General features: G+C 35.9%; 4 protein-coding genes across 6 annotated transcripts in view; 1 reads left to right on the forward strand and 3 right to left on the reverse strand.

The window, feature by feature from the left end:
• LOC142975884 (max dimerization protein 4-like) overlaps nt 1-3,364 on the reverse strand; it is a 323,192-nt gene extending 319,828 nt beyond the window's left edge. Inside the window, exons 1-3 of one of the 2 annotated variants that reach the window (XM_076119009.1) lie at nt 3,153-3,364; nt 2,928-3,021; nt 2,778-2,807 (exon numbers count right to left, since the gene is read on the reverse strand). In XM_076119009.1, the coding sequence (XP_075975124.1) occupies nt 2,778-2,807; nt 2,928-3,021; nt 3,153-3,207 (179 nt within the window). In that variant the 5' untranslated portion in view covers nt 3,208-3,364. Of the gene's footprint in view, nt 1-2,777; nt 2,808-2,927; nt 3,037-3,152 lie in introns of both variants that reach the window. The other variant, XM_076119008.1, reaches the window with a different exon arrangement.
• Nucleotides 3,365-3,803: 439 nt separating this feature from the next.
• Nucleotides 3,804-6,503, reverse strand: LOC142975881 (DALR anticodon-binding domain-containing protein 3). Its single transcript, XM_076119003.1, has 5 exons — nt 5,803-6,503; nt 5,499-5,686; nt 4,923-5,056; nt 4,321-4,491; nt 3,804-4,017 (listed from the first exon to the last, which is right to left on the reverse strand). Exons 1-5 carry the CDS (start codon nt 6,438-6,440, stop codon nt 3,898-3,900), a joined length of 1,251 nt encoding a protein of 416 aa, XP_075975118.1. The 5' UTR covers nt 6,441-6,503; the 3' UTR covers nt 3,804-3,897.
• Nucleotides 6,504-6,757: 254 nt separating this feature from the next.
• On the forward strand, nt 6,758-7,947 carry LOC142975883 (dnaJ homolog subfamily C member 25 homolog). The gene has a single exon (XM_076119007.1). The coding sequence runs from the start codon at nt 6,885-6,887 to the stop codon at nt 7,902-7,904; it is 1,020 nt and encodes a 339-aa protein (XP_075975122.1). The 5' UTR covers nt 6,758-6,884; the 3' UTR covers nt 7,905-7,947.
• A 239-nt stretch (nt 7,948-8,186) lies between these two features.
• The window catches only part of LOC142975882 (popeye domain-containing protein 3-like), a 43,760-nt gene continuing 25,111 nt past the window's right edge, over nt 8,187-26,835 (reverse strand). Inside the window, exons 3-7 of one of the 2 annotated variants that reach the window (XM_076119005.1) lie at nt 22,155-22,257; nt 19,812-19,952; nt 18,407-18,542; nt 12,865-15,031; nt 8,187-11,229 (exon numbers count right to left, since the gene is read on the reverse strand). In XM_076119005.1, coding sequence (XP_075975120.1) covers nt 14,991-15,031; nt 18,407-18,542; nt 19,812-19,952; nt 22,155-22,257 — 421 coding nt within the window. In that variant the 3' untranslated portion in view covers nt 8,187-11,229; nt 12,865-14,990. The remainder of the gene's footprint in view (nt 11,230-12,864; nt 15,032-18,406; nt 18,543-19,811; nt 19,953-22,154; nt 22,258-26,835) is intronic. The other variant, XM_076119004.1, reaches the window with a different exon arrangement.

The following is a 26,835-nucleotide window of genomic DNA, read 5'->3' on the forward strand; positions in this document are numbered from 1 at the left end:
GCAGGCTAATCAAACGTGAGAAGTGCATTCGATGACTACATCGTACTAACTCATTATATTACGTGATACGGATGATTTGCAAGGAAAATGCTCATTACTGTCTCACTGCAGGGCAAGGATTTCTTCCCAAACGAGGAGGGGTTAGGCCTTGAGCCCACCACGCTGGCCAAGTGCGGGTTTGGGACTTTGCATGGCCTTAATAAATGTATTTAACAAATTTTTAGACAAGGTTTCATCACGGTGTTTTCCTTCACCGTTAGAGAAATTGATAATTATTTGTAATACACGTTGCCTCGGGTTCGAACCCGCAACCAATTGGGTGGGATGTGCCAACTTAAACCACTCGGCTATCACTGCTTTTATAATAAATAAATATACCAGGAAAATATGAATATTCTGGTGTTACAGAACCGTGTAAAAAGCAAGGTCATGATGTCATATAAAATGCTTGCGGGACTAAGGGACCAATCTGTGTGCTACAATTTTAGGTTTATTTACGCATTTTCCTAAGGGATTGTATTGTTCATACGATTTTTACAATCTAGTCATTAGATGAATAATTGACAACTCTTTTTCAGATAGCGAATGAAAATAAATTAACATTTCTCGGTAGTGATGTACTTATTTATTAGATCCCGCTAGTGTTGCATAATTTATTGACGGAATAACGATCAGAATAACGAAGCAGCAGTTATTAAACAAGTTACTCTATATAAAATATGTAAATGCTCTACAGCGTCTTTATTCAAGAGTGTAAAAAAGACAGCAACGGTATCACTTACAACTTGGAGAGATTACATTTTTACGAGTCTCCAATTTCAATCCGTCAAATTGTTTCTAGCCATCAAGAAGTGGAAGAAAATGAAATGTAATACAGATCCTCCATAAAACCACTATTCTAGATTACATTTTAAAATGTGAAAGTTTTAGTAAAAAAGATGTACATTGCAGTAACCTTTCGCAAGAACAGACAACGCCCCAGATTCTTGGCGATCGCGTAATCCATCACTTTTTATAATGAAAAGTAATACCAAGAAAGATGCTAATCTCGCCATAAGAACGTAAAGTCAGTTAATAAAATATCACAAGCATTCAATTTTAAGACGCCGGCTGTAATACTTTTATCAGTTAAACGTCTTGCAGTTTAACTTAAAAGCTATCCTGCGCTAAGCGTTTAAGTCAAACAGATACTTCGTTTTTGATAAGCAAAGAATAAACGGATGTTTTTATACAGACATTGTTATAACATGAGCATTGTAGACGTTGCAGAATAGCTAATTATTAACACGATTATAGCAAACGAGGTTTTTGCTGTTATCAATTATCATTTAGCGGCTATAATAATAAATTGTTTCTAATAGCAGCATGTAACAAGTTTATACGTTTAAACACTGACGCATTGCGCTGTTGTCAACCACTCGAGATTATAACAGTTTCAATAACTCTGTTCTATTTATACTCTATATCGTTAATTCTACGTGCATTTACAGCGAGTAAACGCATGTCGATGCAATCGTCGCCTTGTTCTAAGAGATTTGTCATAACCAAGTGTTGAAAATTTGCATGTACGATATGTGAATTTTTATAAGACGTGGCGCTTAATAACGGTTTTAGTAGAAATGACCGAAAATTTTGTAGTCGCGGCGAGTTCGTCGTAGAATAAATAAAGCAAAACTACGGTCTGTTGAGTCATTTACTACATTCGTCGGGCAACGGACAGATTAGGGGTTTTACGAGATAGATAAAATACGTAATATTTAACTCAAATACGTTTATCAGATTAGCGGTTACAGTTCTGACTGTGTGATCACAATTATTTAAGCTTAATCCGTCAAATACAATCGTTCAATCGAATTGCTATTTGTAACGAACCATAAATTAAATAATCAGTGTCCCCGCCCTATTACCTCTCGTTGCGATAACAAATTCAATGATGAAAGCGACCTTTAACTTAGGCAAATAGGCACATTCCCCTCCATTAGGGGACCATGAATAAGTTAAAATGTTATTATGACGACTCTACTTTCACCACTTTCATCATTCAAAAATTATTAAAGACGGTAGGTACCTCACAGTGGTGAATCAATTTTACAAGTCAAAGTGTGGGACAATGAGCACTTTAATGAGGGGTCTGTCGTGATAACCACATCGTATTGTGGCCGAGATCAAAGAACCCATGTTTATAATTGCAAATGCTCCGCTCGGGATAAAACTTACAAGTCGGAGCGATCCGCGGCTCGGGTAAACCGGGTATCAGCTAGTTACTTCGATAGAACGAGAATAACAGCCTGGCTAACAAGTTACCGGTTCTAAATTCCTATTCAACGCGAGTAAATAACTGTGTAGGCGAGGTGGTATGTCACGTAGTATGGCTTTGTTTCGCAAATCGTCCTCGTTTAGCGGAGTCGGCCGCTCGGCCTAACCAAACACGGCGCGTATAAACACGGTGCGTCCTACAGGTAGCGGATGACGAGGGCAGCATCACGGTGACGGGCGTGACGTAACGCGGCAGCGCCCTGCTGCCAGTGGCAGTGCTGCCAAATGGGTTAGGAGCGTCATCCGCCCCGCCCGCGCGCCCCACGTCTCATTACGATCATGCACTCTTTCCCTTGCCGACTAGACGCTGCCAAGGTCACTGCGCCACGCGATAAACCACCGCGCGGCGGCACCGGCACACGGCCGCAGAGCCGGCCGCATATACCGATACACCGCGAGTCCGCGACGCCCGCACGGGGACACCCGCTTCTACGTTATCAGTAAACAACAAAAACACTCACCTGTTCTTTTCCAACTCGTTATGAGTCGTCCTGGAACAGAAAACATACATATTGTACGACACGCCGACACTTTATAACACCACGTATGCTGTATAGCACCACTATATCACACATTATCACTGCACTAGCACTACGCCGGCCACAACTCACCTACTGCCCTGCGATTTCTTCGTCTTCGGCCGCCTGCCGCCGGAGCGGGACTCTTCGTACGCCGGTAAACTCGACGCGTATCCGTGCTCAGCTTCTGCAACAAAGTACACTGCCATTCCGTCAAAATCAGCTGATTATAGCACGGCAAAAATAGACGGGAGCCATGTTGACGTGTGCGTGTAGTTGCACTCGATTGACAATTCAAACAAAGAAAATCCAAATCACCTCTATCGCGCCTTTCGAGGTATTCAGCAGCTTGGATCAGAGCAGCAATACTCATATTTATTTTATCCCGGTTGAGCACAGGTATTCACAAACGCAAAGCGACTTTATTCGATTAAAACTATAAATAAAAGTATCTATGCGCTCCGAAGTTCACGACTGCGTTTACCGATGTCAAAAACACACTAGGCGTAAGGCGACTCGGGACGCGCGACCGTGTAAAGCGGTTCGTGATTTGTCGGCAGCGCTCGTGCCCCGCTTCGTGAGCCAATCGCGTTGCAGCAATGCCCACAATAAAATACCTGGGTCAATCACGTGAACTTTGTGTTTCCAAACAAAACATTTTTTTTTCTATGCGCTCTTTGTAGTGTAGTTTGATATTGAGGAACTTTTATTTTCTTGAATAATTTGTAATGCATGTCGGCTTCGCACTGAAGTGCACTCACGGCATTGAGTCGGCTTCACAATAAATCAATGTTATAACATGAAAGTTCTCCATTCATCGTACAGGAAATAAAGTTTTTTAGCGTTTGATACGAGCGGCGAACTCAACCTAGCCGCATTAAACATTTGATATCGCATCGATTTGCATTATTAAATGTATTCTAATAGGGCGATTTAAATTCTTAAATATAAAGCAATAAAAGATAATGATTCACATTTAGGAAACACTTTTAATATAATGTTTCTATTACAAAAATCTGTACAAATAAGTTGATACAATTTAAACTGATGCAAGTATTATGATTCACATTTGGGAAACACTTTTGATATTTAATATTTTCAAGCATGCCTTGAGTGTATCATTTAGTATGATGAGCATGTGAATCCTAGCGAACATAACTGGTAGCAGGTGTTTTCTGGGTTCCTGGAAAGACGAAATAAATGCTGGCTAGAAACTATATTGGAATCCTATAAGGATTTTTGTTAGTAGAAGTCACATAATATGTGTTAGTAGAAATCTGTTTATATTAACTTGATGGCTTGCAAGAAAAATTAAAACATCCGAGTCTTCTAATTGGCTAGTAAAGCATTTTTAAAATGAATATGGGATCACCCATATCTATGGTGATTGCAGGCCTGGCCTATTTATTTTTGTAAATAGCTCTCTATTAGATGATCCAATATTGTAACTACATATTTTATTATCTATCTTATGTCTATGACTTACTGTAAGTATCCTGACTCTCCTATAATACTGGCTGAAGAGTTTCACCATTTTACTAAGATAATGACATATCTGGTAAGGTCTAAATTCACAATGTTCTACCTCTACAGTTGCACAGAGGTTCAGCACAGTTGGCAGACCCATAATGTAAGTGAATATTAGACTCCATTCCTCCTGAAACAGAAAAAGATTTATAATTCCAGCCAAATATACAAAATTACAGATCCATTTTTAATCTCTTGTTGAGGTCTTTTTTTTATCATGAAACATTCTAATGACTTTCATATTAAATTTGGGTACTATCTTCCCCTATGGAGAAAAGGCGTGATTTTACTTGTCTGTTTTATGTATGTAAGAAAATAATTACTTCTTAAAAATTGTACTCATTAATTCCAATTTCTCGAATAAGAAACTTATTATATTTCAGTAATACAGACAATAATATGTCTAAAAAAAAAATATTAAGTATAAATAATTATTATTTTGCTTCACCAAATTAGTAGACCATTGCATTGAGCATTTTTATACTGTTCATGCTTAATACATATTACCATGTTTTAAAGCTACAGTATTTTTTTTGATGGCAACAAAAACAAAAAAATTACCTCTTGTGTTAGTAATGTCAAATCAGTTTCTTCCAATTTAGGCAGCTCTGGGTACGTGCCCTCACACACTTTGTCATAGTATGTCTTTATTATAGTCTCCAGTCTGGCACAATTGTACAGTATGAATGATGCACCTGTAAGCAAACAAAATGGATTTTTTATTGGTTCAATACTGAAGGTTGGTGGAAGGTCATTGTGTGCAATGTTAGTCATATGCACAGACATGTGATTGAGATATCATATACTTTATCGAATGCTCTGATAAATTACAGCTGATATTATTTTATGGCAGTATTGAAAAGGGTTATTTGTTGACCTTTAGAAAGTGTTTCATCTTAGTATCTACCATCGGGGTCTGCAAAAGTATTCAATGTGTATAAAAGCAACAGAAATAAGTAGGCATTGTAGTTCAGAAAGTTTCTTAGACTCTGCCTACCCTCTACTTAATGGGACATTCATTCAGGTGTTACTGATAAGTTACTTTCCTAATTTTTCATTTTAAAACAGTCCTTCAATCACAGTTCTAAGAACTTTCTCAAAACCAACTCTTAGTTTTTGAATGGCTACAATATTTACCTTTAGTAGAGCCACCTGCACAGCTATCAAAATTAATCTTTATTGGACTGCGAGAGTTCGTCTGTAGTAATTCAAATACTACTGCTGATTCTCCTAAGTGTGCTATGAAGTCTTTCCATTTTGGGTCTTTTGTTTCTCTTACTCCATACTTGTGCTGTGCTATAAGGGTCATTTCATTCTGCCTTAATCTGTAAAAAAAAAGTTAATGGTTATAGACAAAACTAAATCATAAACAAGAAAATAAGAGGTATAATATTTCATTGTGGCCATAGAGTAAAAAATTAAGAAAGAAACTTACACTTACTTAATAAAATCATTGGCTGTTATATCTGTTTCCTTGTGCCCTGTTTTGGCATTTAAAACTGTTCCACAGAATGATGAATGGGCATCCAGCTTTACACTTGAGGACTTGCATGTTACAAATACAGATACATCTAACTCGTGATATGCACAAATGTTTCTAATAGCATCACAGACATATTTCGCCCTTAATGAGGTTATATCACATCCTTCTGTGCAAAGTGGATCTAACTCCACTTTAGGGTATGGTCGCCGTATCCTTTGCAATAATATCGAAACATTTCTCAACGCTTCTGTTAATCCGACACGAATAGCCTTAGGTCTCTCTAAATACAAATGTATTCGACCCTTATCTTGCGTCAGTTTTCCGACAGGTAAATCCCATTTTTCTGATTCCTTGATAATATCCTCAGGCTGTTTACTTATAGGCTGAAAGAGGGTTGTGTTCTTTTTATCAACAACGTTATTGCAGACGTCATATTCCTGCCAGGATTGCGCTGAGCAAGGAAAACTGAAGTCACCATGCGTCGCCAAGTTATCGTCATGTTTCTTTATCAAAAGATCTTTCTTATTAACTTTCAGCTCTCCCGTTAAATGCAAAATTATCTTTTTTGCGAAACATTCTAACGCATTTTCAACCATTTATTATGTTTTCCAAAACAAAATATGCAAAAACGCTAATACACACGAGTGACAGCGGGTGACAGTAATGACATTTTATATAAAGCATAGAGATTGCATTTGTCTATGCGAGACTATTTACTCTATGTTTTGTTAGTCGGTTTTGAATTTTGCATTATAATTCTTAACGTGTCATAACATTTCGTAGATTATTATTTGCAATAATTACTTACATTTCAGAAAATAGATAATATTTCGTAACAAAAATAAAAGAAGTTTATGCCACAAACACGAGACCGCTAAAAGTAGCTGACGTTGCTGTGACGTTGACATTTCATCGTAGTTGTCAGTTTGACAATCAGCCGTAGTAGCGTAGCATATTTTTGTATCAGCTAAATTATATTTAACTTATCCACTAGTCATTTATAACTGCATTTATAACATACAGTATGTATTAAAATAAAAATGGCTTCAAAATACCAATACTTCTTCCTGATATGTGTAACGTGGCAGATCGCAGCGGTCTCCGGTGCTGATCACCTACTCGAGGGCATTTACTGTGGAAAAGAAAATTGTTATGAAGTCCTGGGAGTGACAAGAGAAGCCACAAAGAATGAAATCGCTAGGAGTTACCGACAATTGGCCAAAAGGTTCCATCCAGACTTGCATAGAAGTCCTGAAGCCAAGAAGGAGGCTGAAGAAAAATTCAAAGAAATCGCGACGGCCTACGAGATTTTGCGAGATGATGAAGAAAGATCGGACTATGATTACATGTTGGACAACCCACAGGAGTACTATGCTCACTACTACAGGTATTACCGGCGTCGTATGGCGCCAAAAGTTGATGTCCGTATCGTGATCGCCGTCACTATAACTATTATATCAATAATACAGTACTACAGTGCGTGGTCTAAATACGATACTGCAATTAAGTATTTCATGACAGTGCCAAAGTATAGAAATAAGGCTCTAGAATTAGCGAAAGCCGAGATGAAAGAAGGCCAGGGTCGAAACAAAGGGCCAAAGAAATCGAAAGCTGAGCAGAAAGAAGAACAGGATAGATTAATAAGGAAAGTCATTGAAGAAAACATGGATATCAAAGGTGCATATGCTAAACCAGAAATAGTGGACATATTGTGGGTACAACTCATCATTCTTCCATACACTATTGCATATTACATTTACTGGTATCTTAGATGGTTCTGGCGGTTCACTATAATGAAACAACCATATGGTGAGGAAGAAAAGTTGTATCTAATCAGAAAATATATGAACCTTGGGTTGCATCAGTTCAATGCCATTGAAGAGTCAGAGAAACAAGAGTTCTTGGATGAAGAACTTTGGATCAAAGAGAACTTCAAAGTGTGGAAAGAAATCAAGGATGAAGAGGCCAAAAAGGCTCTTGCAGAAAACAATAAATACAAACAGTACAGGAGGTATATCAAACAACATGGAGTTGGCAGAATGACATTTGATGATTCATAGTTATTTAAAAGTTGAGATTATTTATTAAAAGGTTGGTCCCAGAGTGGTAATTTTATTAACTGAATGTCTACTTAATTTCATTTTATTGGCACCAAAAATTATACACTAAAAAAATCAAATAAAACAATTTTTTTACACAATTTGTTACTTTATTTCTTTAATCTCTATTCGTCTCAACATGTACTAAGATGATTTTGAATACAATTAATCATACAACACATTCATAATTTACAATCATCACAAATGGCAATTTGTTAAGGCATACTAACACATCCGGTGCTCAATCATACACATACACAGACACAAGGCAAGTTATATGAAAACACTTGTCTCCACACAACCTTTACTTTCCTCAAACAAACATTAAACAGTGCTTCTCACTTTAAGACAAATTAAAAATCATTATACAAAACAAAATGAGATCCTTAATATAAAATATAATGCTGTGACCACAAAACAAGCAATCAAATTGCATTGGCAGTGCTTTCGACTCTTAAATATAATTTTTAACGATAATTCCAAGGGCGTCAAATTAATTTGGAATGTTTATACATCACTATACACAATCATTCTGTAGCTGATGTCACACACATATACATTTTCCATCATACACATATTACAAGAATAGGGCACCTTTTTATAGTGGCTGTGTAGGTGACCAATCACTAACAATGCAGTAAGTATAAAATATTTATATTCATCATTTATACATTTACAACATTTTTTTATCCCATGAATGGGCAGTTTTATAATGAATCATAAATTAAAATCACAATTTTCTGAAACAAGAAAATAATGTTTTAATTCATATTATTAATACAACAAATTCGATCACCATATCTTGCTAGTAAGGGCAATTTATGTTACAAGGAAAATACGGTGATAACAGCCGATACATGTCATTACGATCATTATCGGAAAAGGATTATATTACTAAGTACGCCGAGCGATATATACGCTACATTTTAATTCCCCATCGAAGCCATGAACGGCTAATTATTACATAACCAAAACAAAATCAATTTACACGCCTCACCGGCTTTAACAAAATAAGTGAAAGTAACATAAAAACTACGTCTAACGGAATTGCAAGTGATCGGGTCACCTCTCGCAAGTCTGTATTGTGAAAAACCTAAAAAAGAACTTATTTAAAATTTGAGCTGTGACAATAAGAAGGCAATCTGGATAGCTGGCCGTACAGTAAATGTTTGTCGTTCAATTTCAAATGTTTGCACAGATGAACCCAGCAATGGATATTTGTTTAAAATTAAACAATATACAGATTGCGTGTTCATATCGCTTTGAATCGTGAACATTTCCACAATACACACTTGCGCAACACAGCCTTTTCATATAATTAACAAACTGTACTTATTGCTTTATGAAATAACTATTTTATGTGTCCAGAGAACTTACAATAATGTGCATTGTCAGTAAATAACCAACAATTTGTACAATAATATATTATATTCACGTCATTATATTTCAGTTTAATGGTCATTTCCTACTTTGTGATTAAGATATAATTTTATTTGCGCAAAACTGCTAAACGCTAAAACGTTTTGTTTATATTTTCAGCCTTATTCGTAATAAAATAAGATTGAAAATGACAAATTCAACTATTAGACAGTTTTGCTATAATCTATGGTAACATTCTATTGCATTACTTTAAGGCCTGCTTTGTTTTATAATTGTGACTTATGAGGTTTACGATACTAATCGCTTTTTATAATAAGGTTATTGGAATAAAGCCGCTGGAACGGCTGCAGACGCTAAAGGCTACTTTCATGATTTGATATTAAAATTATCAAACTATTAAAATGTAAGTGTGCAGCGCTTCCAGCAGCTTCAAACCCTTATTGTCTACTCGACAAGTTTCTTTACATCGAATCGTAGTCAGGTACATTATAATGTGGCGTTTATATCAAAAGAAAACTTGTAGAGTTCGACAGATGATGGAAGATATTATTACAGGAATTATTCTCTTATCATTCCTTTGGGAGACTTACAGTTGAATATATTACGAGACATAAAATATTGTGCAGCGAATGTACCTAAATAGTTGACCCTTGATAACCGAATAAATGCACAACAAATATGCATCGACATGATATGATAGCGACCTGCACTTTATATCTTTAGTCATAAACAACCACACACGATCATCCACAGACAATACTTTATACTTAAGAACATTCACTTTATTCAAAAAGTGTGTTTCAATGCCAGCTATATAAAACTGTAAGAGTCCCAAAGCATGTACATTTATAAATATCCGTAACACGGCTCCTACGAATCGAGTAGAATACATATTTTGTACACACAATTTCTCATTTTTTATACAATACCATACTATAATGTATTTACACAAAACATTTATTTAAATATAACCTCTCGTTTTATTCATTATTGGGGACTGTGACGTCACATTATCGATTCAATATTTAGTTATATGTCTATCTACATAAATAGTATACACAAAATAATGATTCTAGTCTTTTTCAATGTGCTATTTCGTTTCAGATCATCAGTAAGCTAAACCTTATCAATCTCGTATCTACACAACAGAGAATCAACGTTATTTGTAGTGAAATATAAAAGAAACGCAGTGAAGGAATAACCGTGATTCGCCGCTGTGTAAAAATATAATACGCGGGCAACGAATTCATTAGATTGAATAGTCTATAGTCGAACATTAATACATATCGATCGAAGAAGAAAAAGATTAAATTAAACTACTCAAATGTTCGTCCGTTCGTACCGCAAAGGAGACTAAAGGACGCATAACGTTCTCGGTCTCGAACTCCAGCCTCCGTTGCGACGCGACCGTCCGGCGTAAATCTAGCACGGGTCGACAAAAAGTCCAGTAAACGGTAAATCAATGAAATCTTTCACTAGCTGCCTATCAATTGTCCTTACGTTAACATCAGATTACAACTATAATCCGGAAGCGAAAGCCTCGGGCCGGTCGAAAACACCGAGACGAAACCTTCCCGCGAAGGTCTCCTTGTAGAGTACTAGGTACAGTTCACTTTCGCGTGTCGATAGCTTCGACCGGGGGCCGTACTATTCAATCTGACGAAGGGGGCGGTCCGGGGTCACCACGTGGCGTCCTGCACGAGGCGCTCGTAGCGCTAGCGCCGCGCCCGCTTGCGGCGCGCGGGGTGCGCGTGAGTGGGGGGCGCGGCGGCGGGGGGCGCGGGGGAGGGGGGCGCGGGCGGGGGGCACGGCGCGGCCACGGCGACGTGCAGGGCGCGGCCTCACACCGGCGTCTCGTGGTCCGCCTCCTCTATCCGCCCCAGGCGCCACGCGTTCGGGTCCGTCGCTGACGCATCACACACCGGATTATTCATACATTTTACTTTGGAAACCTTCGAGTGCAATATACCCATGTCAAAACTTTAACTCGACGGAGCGTGACACGGACTAGAGGTCACCCTTCTGATCTTTTATACCTAGACCCCGCCTCACCGACACCTCTGCAAAATTTGTCAGCGACCTCTATTCCATGTCTCGACCTCGCGAGTGAAAATGATCCTTGTCGAGTGTTATTAGAGTAGCTTTTGACATGTGTCGAGTGCTCGGTGTTTATAAGTACAGTTAGTGTAGACACCCGGAGACCTCACAATACTAGCCAACATTCACACAAGCAAACGTCACGTGGTACCGTGTTGTGCACGTGTCGACGACTGTCCCAACTTTCACGTTAGACATAAATAAAACATTTGACTCTCACAGATAATAAAAAAAAACACATAATATTGTCTGAAATTTACTTTCACAAAACCCCTTTTTTATCAAAAGCAGGCTTCTTTAAAAGCATGACAACATTTCTATTTTATTTTCAACTTTAATTAGTTAATAATAAAGTACATTTCAGACTGTTAACATATGGATGTAGTATTCTGCAACATATCGACTGAACATAACATAAGCGTATTCGCAAGCGGACAATGCGGCTGTGTGGATGTAAACTAGCAAATGTGACATGTATTCATTTGACAGTTTAAACAACTAACAATAAAATTATTATTACTCATTTAACTTTACTATTACATTGCAGCAGAATTAACCAAAAACCAGTAGATATTTTAATTTAAAGATTATTATGCCCAGCAGTAATAAAAGTTCCTTAAAATAAATAAGGCTAAGCGAAGTCAGACTGTAACGGAACAGATGGCCAGATAGAGACATTTTAGTTGCTTTTAATAGTCAGCCATCAAGTAGCTTGGACAATTTGGAGACTAGGTTGTTCAGACTAACTAAAGAAAAGAAAATACTCTCTACTATGTCATTTGGATGTTTTAATTAATTCTGCAGCCTTGTTTATTATTTCCACAGTTGCAAGTAAGAAATGAATAGTTTAAACTGTCAACAAAAAGGCAATGGAATTTTTATTAAACATTTTAAAATGATAAATTAATGTGAGTAGGAAGTGAGGCAACAAATTGATGAAAATTATTAATATAAAAGGGGAATGATAATGCTATCATATGGCTTTTACATCTAATTCATTTAATAAACAAGTAGCGAAAAATTGACCAATAGAAATTCTCCTTGGTAATGACAGTTAATTATTAAACCATACATAAGAAACCACAGTAGTCTCATTTGGTTGGAATAAAATTTCTTCGACCTCTTTTAAACGTGCACTAACGCATACGTACACCAATTTCCGTATACCAATGTGCACGTTCGTTTAGACCAAGTTAAACGGCAACAAAATCATCTACGATTTAGTATTAGAGTAGGTAAGGTTAATTTTAAAATAATATACATTAACCAATTTTTATATTAAATTTTATTAAAAAAAAAAAAGTTAAATACTGATGAGATAAACCGTATGTAAAAATGGACACTTTCAATTCGAAAAAGGGATGTAAAAGCCATATAATATTAACATATATTTTCATGTGAAAAAAGGTGAAACAAATAATGGAGAAAACAAAAAATATATTACCTTGACTGTCGATCTTCCAAACATGCTTTGGGAGTTCGGACATAGGATGGGAGTCGGGATACTTATGTATGATATTCTTACTTATACGTTATACTATACTATAGCGGTAAAGGTAACACTATTATTCTTTAAAGCATACGTTTTTGATTAAGGTTTATAAACACAATCTATAGATAGACATGATTATATTGTAGAGAACTGAAAGATTTTCCAAATAAAAAAAGTATAGATATTTGAATTTAATCGCAGTTTCCCTTCTTTTAACCCGTTACTGTCCCACTACTGGGCAAGGGTCGCCTTCCAATCGAGGTAGGAATTAGGCCTTTGTTTCCCATACTCTAAAAAATAGGATTATCAAATATTGAGTAGATATTTTTTGGATTGGCAAGATATGTTTGCCAGTGTTGCCATTTTAAATTGTATAGGGCAGTGATATCTGATTTTAGTTGACTCAAAAATTGTGTTTACCCACCAAGATCAAATATTATAATAAATGTAATACGTGCATAAATTACATACTAAATATTAATACAATTAGAGAGATTATAAGACTAGTACCAAAATACTTAAACACATGCTACACTAAGCTCGTTAATAACATCTATCAATCGTTATCTTAGAAAATCGTTAAAATTTTATATCGAAGCGATATTAAGAAATCACAAGAAAATACCTTATTTCGTGAGAAAATACCTATGAATACTGAAAATAGTTATTTACCTATACTAAAGTTAATTTATAATGCAACGGATGTTAAATGCGATTGAAAATAAAATGTTAGGATACCGTATTTGTTTAGCCGACGTTTCGATCGAATTACATTGACCGTGGTCATGGGCTGATTGACGTGGCTGCTAAGCATCATTTCCTTGTGGCGCGAATTGACGCGGGTAATAAGGATAAGAGGGTTCCTAACTTTTAATTTTCAATCGCGTTTAAGACCCGTTGCATTATAATATTATGTGTACAAGTCGCGAGAGTCTAAAAACGTAAAGTTAATTTAGCACAAAAATAGTGACGCTAACAGAATGATTAATTCAAAACTTTTTTTATAAGAGTGAACAGTACGGCAGTGTTTTTTCTAAGTTAAAGACTTACATTTAATTTAACGACAGGTGAAGATTTGAACGAAATAGAGTAATAATACGTCACTATTCTTATGCCAATCAACTTTCTACCTTACACCGATATTAATAAAGTTTTCAATGCTTAGAGAGAGTAAGAATTTAATAAAATATACTGGGCAGTGATGAAGTTATGAGACATTATTAGCTAAATATATGGTCAAATTGACCATTTCTAACTGTATTTTGTTAGTGAATATTATACTTCATGCCAAAAGGGTTAGAAAATATATAATTGTTTTACATAAATACGGTTATGTATGTATGAAAATATGAATGGTTAATATAAATATTAAGATTTAAAAATACTGTTCGAATTTTTTGTACAATAAGAAGTGACAATGAAATTGTGTCAAAAATCTTTGAATTAATTTTAGTTTTGCAAATTGCAATATAAAAGATTTAAAAAGTCGTGCAACACACGTTTTATACTGGGATAAAAATGTTTGAAAATTTTCTGTGTTAATATTATTTTTCATGAAATCACTTCTCTTTCATTTTGTATCACATATAATGGTAATCTTATAGGAATATGGATCGTGGGAAAAAATTTATACACTTCACGATATTACCAAACACCTGAAAAGTGTTTATTATAAATACTTTGTGCTTATTTAGAAATCCTAAACACCAATTAAAATATTAAAAAGCTCAAAACCTTGAAGCTTATAGCCAATTGGAATGTAAAAGTTATAATTGAGTATTATAATTTGATATTTCTTTATCTAAGATCTAAATTGAAAAATTATCAACCTTAAAAATATTACTTTTAAAATTTTGAACCATTCGTTTACGTCGAAGGACAAAGATGTTTTTTAGAACCTTTTTTTTTTGTATATTTTTGATAATTTTGTGCGTAACGTTGCATCGAATTGCTATTAAATGGACCTAAAGATAATTAAACTTGAGAATGAAAAAATAATTTTGCATCATATCGTGAAGTGTTAGGTACCAGGAGGACATAACGGTCGAGGAGTAAGGACAGAGAGTCGGGTCCGTCGTTCAGCAGTTGTGCGCGGCGCGGAGCAGCGGCGCGTGCTCGCCTGTACGTGAGCCGGCGTGACGTCAGCGTGACGTCACCGTGACGTCACCGACACGGCGCGACACGGCACAACACAACACCATACAACGCGTTACGCACAGTCCCTCGCGCGAGACAGCTCCGCCCGCACCCACTTATGAGCGGTATGACGTCACTATACATGTATGGTTGAAGCCCATGTAACACAACATAACCCTTTACCCGTTGAACTTGAGCTAGACTAAATAGCTTTATCTCTTTCTTTCTCCTAAATCAAAAAGAGACAACGTCTAGCTTTAAGCCAGGATAAAACTGTGTTTCAATAAATTTGTAGGATGCAGACGTTTTAAATATAAACTATTTCATTTAAAAAGAAAGAGACAAAACATTTGCCTATTTTTTTTTACTAGGTATACAGCCTAACGAAGCTGTCTCGCGCTACTATTAATAATAACATGTGCTGTTTAAAAATAATGTGATGATAATGAAATATAAACTAGCAATACTGTTTGTAGGGACTCCACGTACGCCTATTAATTAGCTAACATCAATTAAAAACTTTATTATGTCTGCTTTTAATATTGCCAACATAAAAAAACATTTTACTTTTGACGGGTAGATTCAGTCTAAAGGGGTGGCAACACAGAAAATTACTCAGTATGACCAACAGTAAAAAGAAATTGGCAACACATAAATTGTATGTGTGTGACCAACAATAAAAATCTTTAAAAGCAGACATATTAAAGTAATGTAAGTAACATTAAAATTAAATACATTTACGGGCAAATCATTCATCAACAACTGAAACACGTTGGAATCCAAAAACAAGACATTTCTGAACAGATTTTCATTGCTATATTGTGAGAGATGGTTAAGTTTTTGAAAAGGTTTGGGGTCCAATGTGTTTTAGTTACTTTTCCACTGGGCACGGGTCTCGGACAAATAGATTTTGATAAATATTTAGTCAGTACACACTATCATATTTCTATAAATTTAGTACAAAAAAATCTAGATTTGTAAAAATAGTGATAGATTGATGATGAATAATACTACATTTTAACATTAGTAAATATTAAGGTACTATCTGAATATAAAAACGATATCAATATTTTTTTTTAAATGTTTATTTGGTAAAACAAGTATTGTACTTTAACATATGTTATGATAGGACCTCCCTTTTAAGCAACTAGTGCCTGTATTTATGCTGTATGTTCGCCGTATCTAAGTTTGAAATGAGCTAAGCAAAAACTATAAATATTTAAATTAAAATTAGAGTAATAATTCAACAACGTGACATTGAGTATTGAGCGTTTTAACCTTCAATAACTTTGAGGTCAATATGATATTTAACACCTGACAATTAATACTGAATGTAATTATAGCATAGGCCAAACAACGTAAAAAATGCACTAGGGTTTTTCCGTACTTAAATATTCTAGATAATTGTAAGTTTCTGGCAAACGCGCGGATTTTTTTTCTAGAAACATTTATCGATTCAGCTTGTGAAAATGGTTCACATTACAATATTCTCTGATTATTACTTTTACTGCATTTGGTAGTATCTCGGAATATACTTGATTTACCCGAGGAACCATAAGAAAAAGAAGTGTAATAATAATCAAAAGTTATTCCTAAAGTTTTGTTTTTAACTAAAGATAGTGCGTAAAGACTTAAAAAATAAACTAGCTCTGATAATTACTATAAAAATATTGATGGTCATGCATGATTCAAATAATAATGTTTTTGGGCATTTGGTTTTTAAGTAGAGTGTAAATTTTCCGCTTTTATTTCTATTCTATTTATAACATTCACAATGTTGCCAATAAAAATAATGTGGGTATATTTTTAAATTCTTTTATATCGTACTAGACTGTCATAATCTTGATAAATTGTTGTCATATTGAGTATCATTACGTGGGCCACTACTTATATTTTGAGCCTAACTATGAAAAACGGTAAACGTGTGAGTGAAAACTACTTTATCGTATTCTCGGGTATTCTTATGCATGATCTAGATAGATTTTTATCCGATCGAAATATTTTTGTAATATTTTTTTTTCTTTCCCAAAGACCCCTAAAAACAAGGTGTTTAAAAGCATAACCTGTTTCTTGAGGCGATGAAAAATCAATGTTTACGGTATTTATTTTTGACGTTTTGGATCTAAATAAAGTCATTTGATGTCAAACTGTAACGGCATTACGAGAAACTCATTAATAAAGTTTTTTCGTGCACATAATAGCCGGCTGTTTAGCGAGATGCGTTACGGCCGGCATTGATTTTATTGAGCTCGACCTGTAGGATTTCGTCATTTTTCCATATTTTAAACCAGTCTTTAGGTAAATTTTTGGTTGTAAATCAATAAGAATTAACCATTCTGCATTTTTATAAAGACTTTTTGTGCCGTTATAAAGTTTTTATAAAAAATCAAGGGACTATTTGTTCCGAAGTGCTTCAAGCGCGAATATTTTTTTCTGGATTTGGTTCATCTTAAAGCTTCCATAAAGTCGACTGGTGTTTATTTTTGGGCTCATGCGCGTTATATCCTAAATTCCTGTTTTATCACAATTTGATACACGTATTTTGAAGCCAAAGGATGGATTTTTCAAGCATTTGTTTGCACTAATCGGCGGGAGGACCTTCTCAAATTGTTGTAAAAAAAAAATTGGTTCATTTAGAAAAAAAATTCTATTCGAAAATGTTGTTACCTAATATTTTATATCTAGGAGTGGAAATAATGTTTAGGATTGTGTCATTCTTTTCTTGTATCAGGAAACTAAAATGCATGATTAATTTTCGCACAGCATCAATTTTTCCGGAGACAACTGGTGACCTTGGACGACCTTCAGGAATTTCATTGGTGATGGAAAAATAATCATGATAGAACTCTATTTATTGGCGTTTTAAATTTTCAAAAGATCAGACTTTATTACCAAAATAATAAATAAGTCGATATAGACACGACTGTTTCTATAAGTCACGTCGAAAGTCGTAAAAAATATTTGCACGAAAATGTTAACATCCTAATGCCATTTTCCCCCACTCTTACAATTTTCGATCGACGATATTGAAAATATTTTCAGCGCAGATTTCAAAACTTTCTTAGGAATGTAGTAGTCAAAAAGACCAAACTTTACGATGAAAACGCCAAATGGGGTCTAATACAATCAGATTCGTCAAGGCTCAAAATATAAATAGTGACCTAAGTAGTATATTGTAATCTAGCAATTTCAATACCAATAATTTTATCCATATACCAACCAATGACAACAAAAAACAGTTACCCTCATTATTCCTCAAACAACAAATAATACACGAACTGATCAGTATTAATACACGAACTCACAAAATCCAAATGCCCAATGCCTTCGTCTCACAATCACAGTATAGTTATATTACCTTGTAACTGTCTGTTGAGCAGCGCGGTGATGCCGGGCCCGTCGCCGGCTTTCTTCACCACTAACATCGGCTTGTCTTCGCCTTCTTCGTAGCTGTTCGGCAGGTGACCGTTGCTTACCGCCATTGTTTCGCTAACCTGAAAATGTTGGTCCAAGAAATTTAGTCATACGATGTTACAAGTTGTTATGTAGAACCCACAAAAATTTACTTTCGCAGATGCAATTTATACCCATACTAATGTTATTATGCTATGGTAATATTTCGTGTCAATCAATTTTTTTTTAAATTAAATTAGCAATTCCTATTTTTGCGGCAAAAGGGTTTATTTTTCGAAAATGTCGAAAGTATAATTAGTGTTTTATTTTCTTATAGATTGAGTAGGGATTTCTAAACTAATCTGAATTAAAAAAAAAAACATTCATGTTCAAAACAATAATTGAATATGCAATTCAAAGTTCAAAACCACTAATAACATTCTTTTGTCGTAAAAAAATCACCTTGCAAAATCTTATAAAAAAAGGAAATCAAACAAAAATATTTCGTTTTCTTTTTCTTCCGTAACGTTTACCTTTGACGCCTTCCTTAAAGAATCGTATCAACGTAACACAATACACATTTTGTTCGCGTATTTGTTTAGGCTTCTTTTGAAAAGTCAGTGATACAATGAAAATCTGAGTTTTACTAAGCAAGTAATACTCTCGGGTTGAAAATAGCAAGGTCCCTAGAGAAATCAAAATAACACGATTGGATCGCTACTTTAGCCCATAATGCAATAGGCCTGAATGTAGGTCAATATATTCGCAAAATCCAGTACTATAAATAGATAAATACACGTTAGTAGTGAAAATTGTACGTGTTTACGACTGCTGTGAGTTGTTCGGGTCTGTTTTGAGATAGAGCCTACAGTTATAAATGTTGTAGGAACATAAACCAAGATTCTCCAAGGATTGTGGAATAAAGCAACAAAGTGCTGTATTGAACAAAAGTAGAAAATAACATACAAATGTTAACAAAAAAAAATAGCGAAGTGGTTTTGGAATGTCTTTTCAATCGTCTTCTGAACAAGATAATTCACTCAGACAATATTCCAAGTAAAAATTCCGCATTATTTACATAGCTTATGTTTAGGCTCTGTGATACCTATCTTGTAAGTAGCCATTCTTATGCCCGGTTTCTGAGGTACATTTAGCGGTAGTTTATCTTTTCTTATAAGTTTAAACGCTATTGAATAGATAAATTACCGCTAAATGTACCTCAGAAACCGGGGGTTAATCCATTTACTATTTAATGACAAGAACTTCGGATATAAATCAAGGAAACTTTTTAAGGAACGTACCATATGACGTTCTTTAGTCTCTTCATACCGCTACCGGAAAAAGGCGAGGAAAAATGACAGTATATATACCTGCATAAGTTTGTGCACGACATCCCTGCCGAGTATATGATCAAACACGGCCTGAAGGAACGCGTCGGACATGATGCTCAGCTTCAGCTTGTCGCGGTGCCACACCAACACCCTCGACTCCTCCATCGCCATTATTGACACCTGCAAAACGTACAACACACATATTGGAAGAAAATATATTTAACTAAACTGACCCGCGCAACTTCGCTTGCGTCACATAAGAGAGAATGGGTCATAATTTTCCCCGTTTTTGTAACATTATTCGTTGATATTCCGCTCCCAAAGGCCGTAGCGTGATGTTATATAGCCTGAAGCCTGCTTCGATAATTGGTCTATTCAACACAACATTTTTTTTTCAATTCGAACCGGTACTTCCTGAGATTAGCGCGTTCAAACAAACAAACTCTTCAGCTTTATAATATTAGTATAGATAATGCCTCCTACTACAGCATTTATTTCATTTTATATATTTTAGGAGCAATATTTCATATAGTTCTATTATATTGGATTGTTGTCGCCAAGCTAATTTGTCTGAATGACTATTAACTGACACAAAATATAATGTTGTTTCTCATTAGTTATCTCTTTAGAGTAACTATGATATGAGTTATTTGCAGAAAGAAATAGACAGTGATCCGACTAAAAAAGATTACATACTACAATCCGGCTACCTATGGCAATGCGATTAATGACTGTTCGTCTCAAAATTCAAAGTAAATGGAGTTAGTCTTAGAATAATTATAATTTATACTATAACGTTATAATAACGATCTCAGCAATCTTATCTCCCTTTGAAATTGTTAGCTGTTCATATAACAATATCTACAGTCGTCAATGCAAGACCCAGATTTGACGGAACAAAGCCAAATCTGTGGATTGTCTAAAGGCTTTCGAGCAAAAGCCTAAACGTCTTTAAGTTTCCAACCTTATCTGTGCTAGAGAGGTCAAACTAGAGGTCAAAACTAGAATACCAATCAACATTTAGAATATAAAAATTACTAGTTTGATATGATCCATATTTATAAGCCTAAGTTTTAGGCAATGATATTTAATATGATGATATATTTTTTACCTAAAAGGAGGTTTCTATGTAAGATTTTTTGTAAAAGTTGTACGAGATAATGATAAACATTTTTTTTGATGAGTGGTGTCGCCTCCTTAACTTTCATCACACTTAAATAATAATTATTAGGTAAGATCATCGTTCATACATTAGTTACACAATTGAAAGTCACATATAAATCATAAATTCACTTTTACTTGTGCACCGAATAGAACAAAAGACAGCCCACACAAAAGTACGTAATAAGTATTATGGTAATGGCGAACGAGAGTGAAATCATGTCGGTATAGTATGGTACAATAACGCATAAAGACACGGTTAGTACGCCTTAGAGACACCCACCTCGAACAACCGCGATTAGACGGCTCTAGCCGACATTTCGACACAACTTAAACACACATTTCCATACATATTCTTATATCTCCTTCAGCGGATACGCAATAATCGAGACTTTCGCTCCACATGGAAATAGGAAACATACTTACCGTGTTTATTTCCTTTGAAAACGGGAAGAAAAAATATAAATCGTATCTTTATCCGCCATATCACCGCGGTTTATATTTTAAAAAGTTTCGATGACATTTTATAGGTCTACGCGTTGCTATTTATAACTTTTTATGACATCAGACGAATGGATATTTTTTTATTTATCACCGAATATAGGATTATTGCCGCTCTACGAACATTTTACATGATATAAATAGTCAGTATATGAACTGTAAAAGGTCAGTCACGGCACATAATCCTCCTTTGTTATATACTCAAGTCTTCGGCTTAAGTAATTTCTGTTTGATGTCGTTGACAAAGTGTCTGTCACAGTTTGTCCGGGAGGTTGCATTTCATCACAGTTCTAGCGTCTAAGTGCTGTACGTGTATTCAGCTCTCAAGTTTGGATGCAGTAATTACGACTGCATTCACCTGCCGACATTTTGGCAGTTCAGACGAGTTATCCCGAGTGAAGAGCCCTTAGTTGAGAGGTTTCAGTAATCTTGCAGTTTACTAAATGCAGCGTGGATTATTAAAACCTTACTATGCAGACATACACTACACTTGGCAGTAATAGTCAGATGTAGTATTCAAGCGTACTTATTAGAGAAACTTAGAACAAACGGAATGCTATTTTTTACTTCCAAAAGCAATAATTTTGAGGAACACCCCGGATCCTGACAAATCCATTTAAATTGTCCCCTACCAGCATTTCCATTTATCCGCTAGCGATTCTTCCATCAATCACCGTCCATTCTTCTCGTACACCTTTCGAGTAACATTAGTAATCTCACCTGGAAGTATTCATCGGTGGATACTCCGAACCACTCGGGCGAGTCGAGGAAATGGTGCGGGAACACTATGTGCAATGCTCTCTGGTTCTGTGACACCACTAGCCTGAAACATAGTTACAATACATTTTATGATTACTAACGCCTCTGCAAGTGTTACATTACTGAAGGGAGCTGAATAATAATCAGCTGTTGTCGATGGGTAATAAACGGCAAAGTGCGAGTCGGACTCGCGCACGTAGGGACCAAAAAAATATAGGGACCCCGGAACTCTCTTAATATTTAATTTTTTAGTATTTGTTGTATCGTCGGCAACAGAAATACGTCATTTGTGAAAATTTCAACTTCCTAGTAATTACAGCTTATGAGATATACCCTGGAGACGGACAGCAGAGGCTTAGTTATAGGGTTCTGTTTTTACCCTTTGTGTTCGGAAACCTAAAAAACACTACAGGTATTAACCGTTGTTCAGAATAGTTAATCCAGCATTAATCACTATGAATTGTTTAAGTGACGAGGGCTTAAGTATACTCTGTACACCCAATTACTCTGTGGCATCTCCTTGACAACGCAAAGCTTCCGTATTTAGGTAATCCAAAACGGAAGCAAAGGTAAATTGAAATCACTGTTCATCTCTGTCACGTACGCAATTGAAAGCTTAAAAGGAAAGAGAGAGAAATCATTTTCTCACGTTTCGTATTGAACGAAGATTATTGAACGGAATATTTTTAGATCATTTGAACTACCCTGTAGGTGTTAGGGTTGATTTGATCAAATAATATTTTTTACGACTAAATCCAGGTAGTACATTTTTCAATGCATTTATCGGACAAACGTTATTTGTAGAAAAGTCGCATTCCTTTTAAATATAGACTAAAACTTGTATGCCCTTAAAAAATATATAATTAAAACATTTAAAACCAAACCACATGAAAGTTACCAATAACTTTCAATCTAGTAACAGCAGGAATTCCACACCACCCCAAAAAGTACCCCTACAAAATAAGCATTGTTTAATAATCCTGGTTTAACCGACAACAGTTACTAATTAAAACGTGTTGGTAACTGCGGCTGCGGTCTACGCCTCGCGACTTCATTATATCGCTATACATTATAACCAAAAATCGTATTTAGAGCGCTAATTAAGACCATAAATTTCAAATGTACGAACAAAATTAACCAGCCAAAACTCGCAATTCGTTTTTATCCCCCCCGTTTGGGTTTTACAACCACTTTAAGAGGCAACTCCCATCTATAATACAGCAATAACACATAAATTCTCAAGCAGAATCGAAAAGGTGTGCCGAAAATAGATTCCATCTCGTCCGCAAATCTAAAGTTGAGAATTAATTATCTGTTTCGGAGACTTCTAACATTCAAATCAAATGTTTCGATTCGATTTGAAACTAATATCGTAATGTGGAAGAGAGAGATCGTATCGCGATGGTAAGAGGAGGAGTAGTGCCTTAAAATCTATGTAAATATATTTTGTTTTAGAACTAATCATCACAAATCCGGGTCCAGGATTTGTTTCCTAAGTGCGGCGATAAACAAATTACATTTCCACGTTCGCAGTCTAAAAAGATAATGCTTTTTAAAACAAATTTTATTACGTTATGGAGTTTGGATCGTGATACTTGACATTATGTCTTCTTTACCCGAATAAAAGGTAAGTAGGGCTGTCGGATATCTGAGGCGATTTCTCACTGCCAACGCTTATCAAAAAATACGATCGCTCCCCAAAACTCTTGGGTCAATTCCAGCGCACACCGATGTTTAGAGCTCTTTTAATTTACAAAATTGGCACTGGATTGTATAACCCAGTTCATAACAGAGATATTCAACAATCAAATAAAAAGCTTTTTAATTACTTACTTTCGAAAACAAGTTTTTAGCCGGTTCGTTTGCAAATTTCAAGATAATTGCTTAATGTGTGTAGTATGCAAGTTGCCAGCCCTGTTTTGCTATGATTCCCGGAGCTCGGTGTCGCAAAGGTCGTCTTCGTAATAGAGTTTCGCGACAATAAAGCGCACCCCGAAATGTTTGCTTTACATAAACCTTTAAAGGAACATTGCCACGAATTTTCCGGTCATTTCAATCGTGATCCCGGCATTCGTTATCTCGAGTGTTTGAGCTTTTCTTAATAGAAATCGTGATTAAACGTGCTCAAAATGGAAGAAAGATGATAGATTTTAATGTGAGTCTTGTTAAATATTCATCTATTCAATCTCATCTGCCCACGTCGGGTCATCGGACCGTATGGGCGGATGAACTATTACTAAATTGGTCGTTAAACAAACACTCGGACATAAAATCGTTTGTCTCGAATGCGTTAAACACAAAGACAACTGTGCGATAAAAGGTTGGTAAAAATAGGTCCGTACTTAAGTGTGTAAGTACCGCAATGTGGGGCTGGTTAAGTGCCTCGAAAGAGGTCCCGGTTCAAACTTGTGGAGGGGTCGTCGTATCGATAGTGTGCCTCGGCTCACAAGCCGGCTGTGTTCAGAATCAGGGCGTGAAATTACGACACTTTATAGCTACGCTTGTGCCCTAGAAGGCAATCCGTCTCATTAGTCATCCCGGTAAAGATATCCACTCACTGACTAGACTTGAACGCGTTAGGCATTTACAGAGCTTGTTTAAAGTAGAAGGGCTTCGTTGATATAAATAGGATGGGTTTCATATAGAAATACATGAAATTTACCGGTAACGTCCTTCGAAAGGTCAGATGCGTAATACGCAGTAACCTGTGAGTACGTATGACGTAATATTTGGATCGTACGAAGAGTGCCAAAAGTGGTCTGGTAGCCGTAAAGCACCCTATAGAAAATATTTGGGTTGATTATTACAGCGCTAATGGCTTGTCATATGGAGCATGTTGCAATACATTCTCACGGCGCATGGGACATCTGGCGACGTTATACGAGCCTCGTAAATAAGGCTTAAAGCGCTGCAATTACTTCGTCTGGCAAAAGCAGGATTTTATGGTTGTACACTACAACTCTTTTCGAGTAAGTAAATGTTGCCAACCGCAATTTTACTTCCTATTGCAACGTACAAACTAATTTGAAGTTATGGCTTTTTACTGCACCCAAATTGTATACTTTTTTTTACTTTAATGGGTTTTTAATTGACGTTTATTACCCAAATTGCAATATGTGTTTACGCTTATTGTTGTGATGTAATTGATTAAAACTTCAATGTGATAAAGCCGAGCGGTAAACATCGGCAAACTTAATTGCCAACTGGTTTAGGTAAACATACGGTGATGTCATGTGAGGTGGATGAGCGACTTTCACTTGTTCGATCAAGTGTCCGCTTGACAACTTAGCTATAATAATATAATAACACGCCTATATGATATTAATATTTCCAGTACTTCATTTGTCATTTTCCTAAGACCGTACCGACGACTGGATAAGGTAATTTCGGTATGGTAGGACTCCCTGACTGGATGACTGGTAGAAACCAGAGGGCACATAACGACAGCGCTGTCTTCAGCGCAAACTAACGCCGATGTAGTATCTCCTGAAAATTATATTACTATCGTCTGAAAATTATGTTGCCGCAATGTACTTTCCCCGATTAGCCAGGTAAAACATTATTGAATACATGAATTCCTGACCGCTTAGCAATATTTAAGGTAAACTTCGTGTTTCAATAGGCACGCAAAAAGTCGGACGTCATTAAAGAAAATTAATGGCTGCTGTGATTGATTGACTAATATATTTCCTAGAACGTTTTACTATGAATCCATTACCCACTCTTTATAATAAGAATTTAATGTATTTACTCTTATACTATCGAAATATTCTTATGATGTAGGCAGAGATGCATAAAATACACCCACATTTCGCTATTAACAATGTTAGTCTCATGTTATAGGAGGCGAGCTTAGCCATATACCGGCCACGGTACCAAAGTCCGGGCTACTATTGACAAAGATTCTAATATAAATTAGAAAAGACAAAAAGTTATTTGCTCGACTAGGGAATCGAACTGTCATGATCAGTAGTCGGTTACATTACCGAACACGCCACAGAGGCAGTTATCGAAATATTCTTAATTCTTTATAACAATTATGACTAGTATCACAGCTCATGGATACCGTATCCGATTGATAAAAGGACAGCATCATCAGCCTAGCCATTCTTCCAACTATGTCGGAGTCAGCTTCTAGTCTCACCGGATGCAGCTGGATACCAGTATTACAGATGGAGCGTCTCCGGACCTCTACAACTTCAAACTAATAAAGGACAGCAAATGTAAAAAAAAACACAATCAAAATTATACCTTACAAACTAACTGATACTTTATCACAAGTAGCGTAGAACTCAGGACTTAGAATTCTGAGAAAATAAACGGCTATTACGATTAGTGATACTGATTAGGCACAGCTTATAAATGCCACTGAAGTGTGTAGTTGACAATGATTGAAATATGATAACCTCGATTTAAACTGTAGCACATACTAGGGATGCTGAAAATAAAGGCCAATTTATTATATTATGGTTTTTAGAAAGAAAAAATATAAATGACTGCTTTTTTGGTATACGAAGTTGAAAGTTGTTCACATTTATGTTTTAAAGTCTCCAACGAGCACTTGGCTAGGTGGACTCGAGGCCTAAACCTTCCCGCATTATGCGGCCGTTGCCCAGTAGTGGGACAGAAAATTTGTTTGTTT

This window comes from Anticarsia gemmatalis, chromosome 10 (genome assembly GCF_050436995.1).
Source record: "Anticarsia gemmatalis isolate Benzon Research Colony breed Stoneville strain chromosome 10, ilAntGemm2 primary, whole genome shotgun sequence".
Taxonomy (NCBI): Eukaryota; Metazoa; Arthropoda; class Insecta; order Lepidoptera; family Erebidae; genus Anticarsia; species Anticarsia gemmatalis.

Bases quoted from the DNA above. Each gene is read 5' to 3' on its own strand.
- LOC142975881 (XM_076119003.1), bottom strand. From the start codon at position 6,440: ATGGTTGAAAATGCGTTAGAATGTTTCGCAAAAAAGATAATTTTGCAT. The intron at 5,057-5,498 runs GTAAATATTGTA...GTTTGCTTACAG, and splicing joins TGCAGGTGGCTCTACTAAAG to GTGCATCATTCATACTGTAC. The intron at 4,018-4,320 runs GTAAGTCATAGA...TCGTCTTTCCAG, and splicing joins GGAGAGTCAGGATACTTACA to GAACCCAGAAAACACCTGCT.
- LOC142975883 (XM_076119007.1), top strand. From the start codon at position 6,885: ATGGCTTCAAAATACCAATACTTCTTCCTGATATGTGTAACGTGGCAG.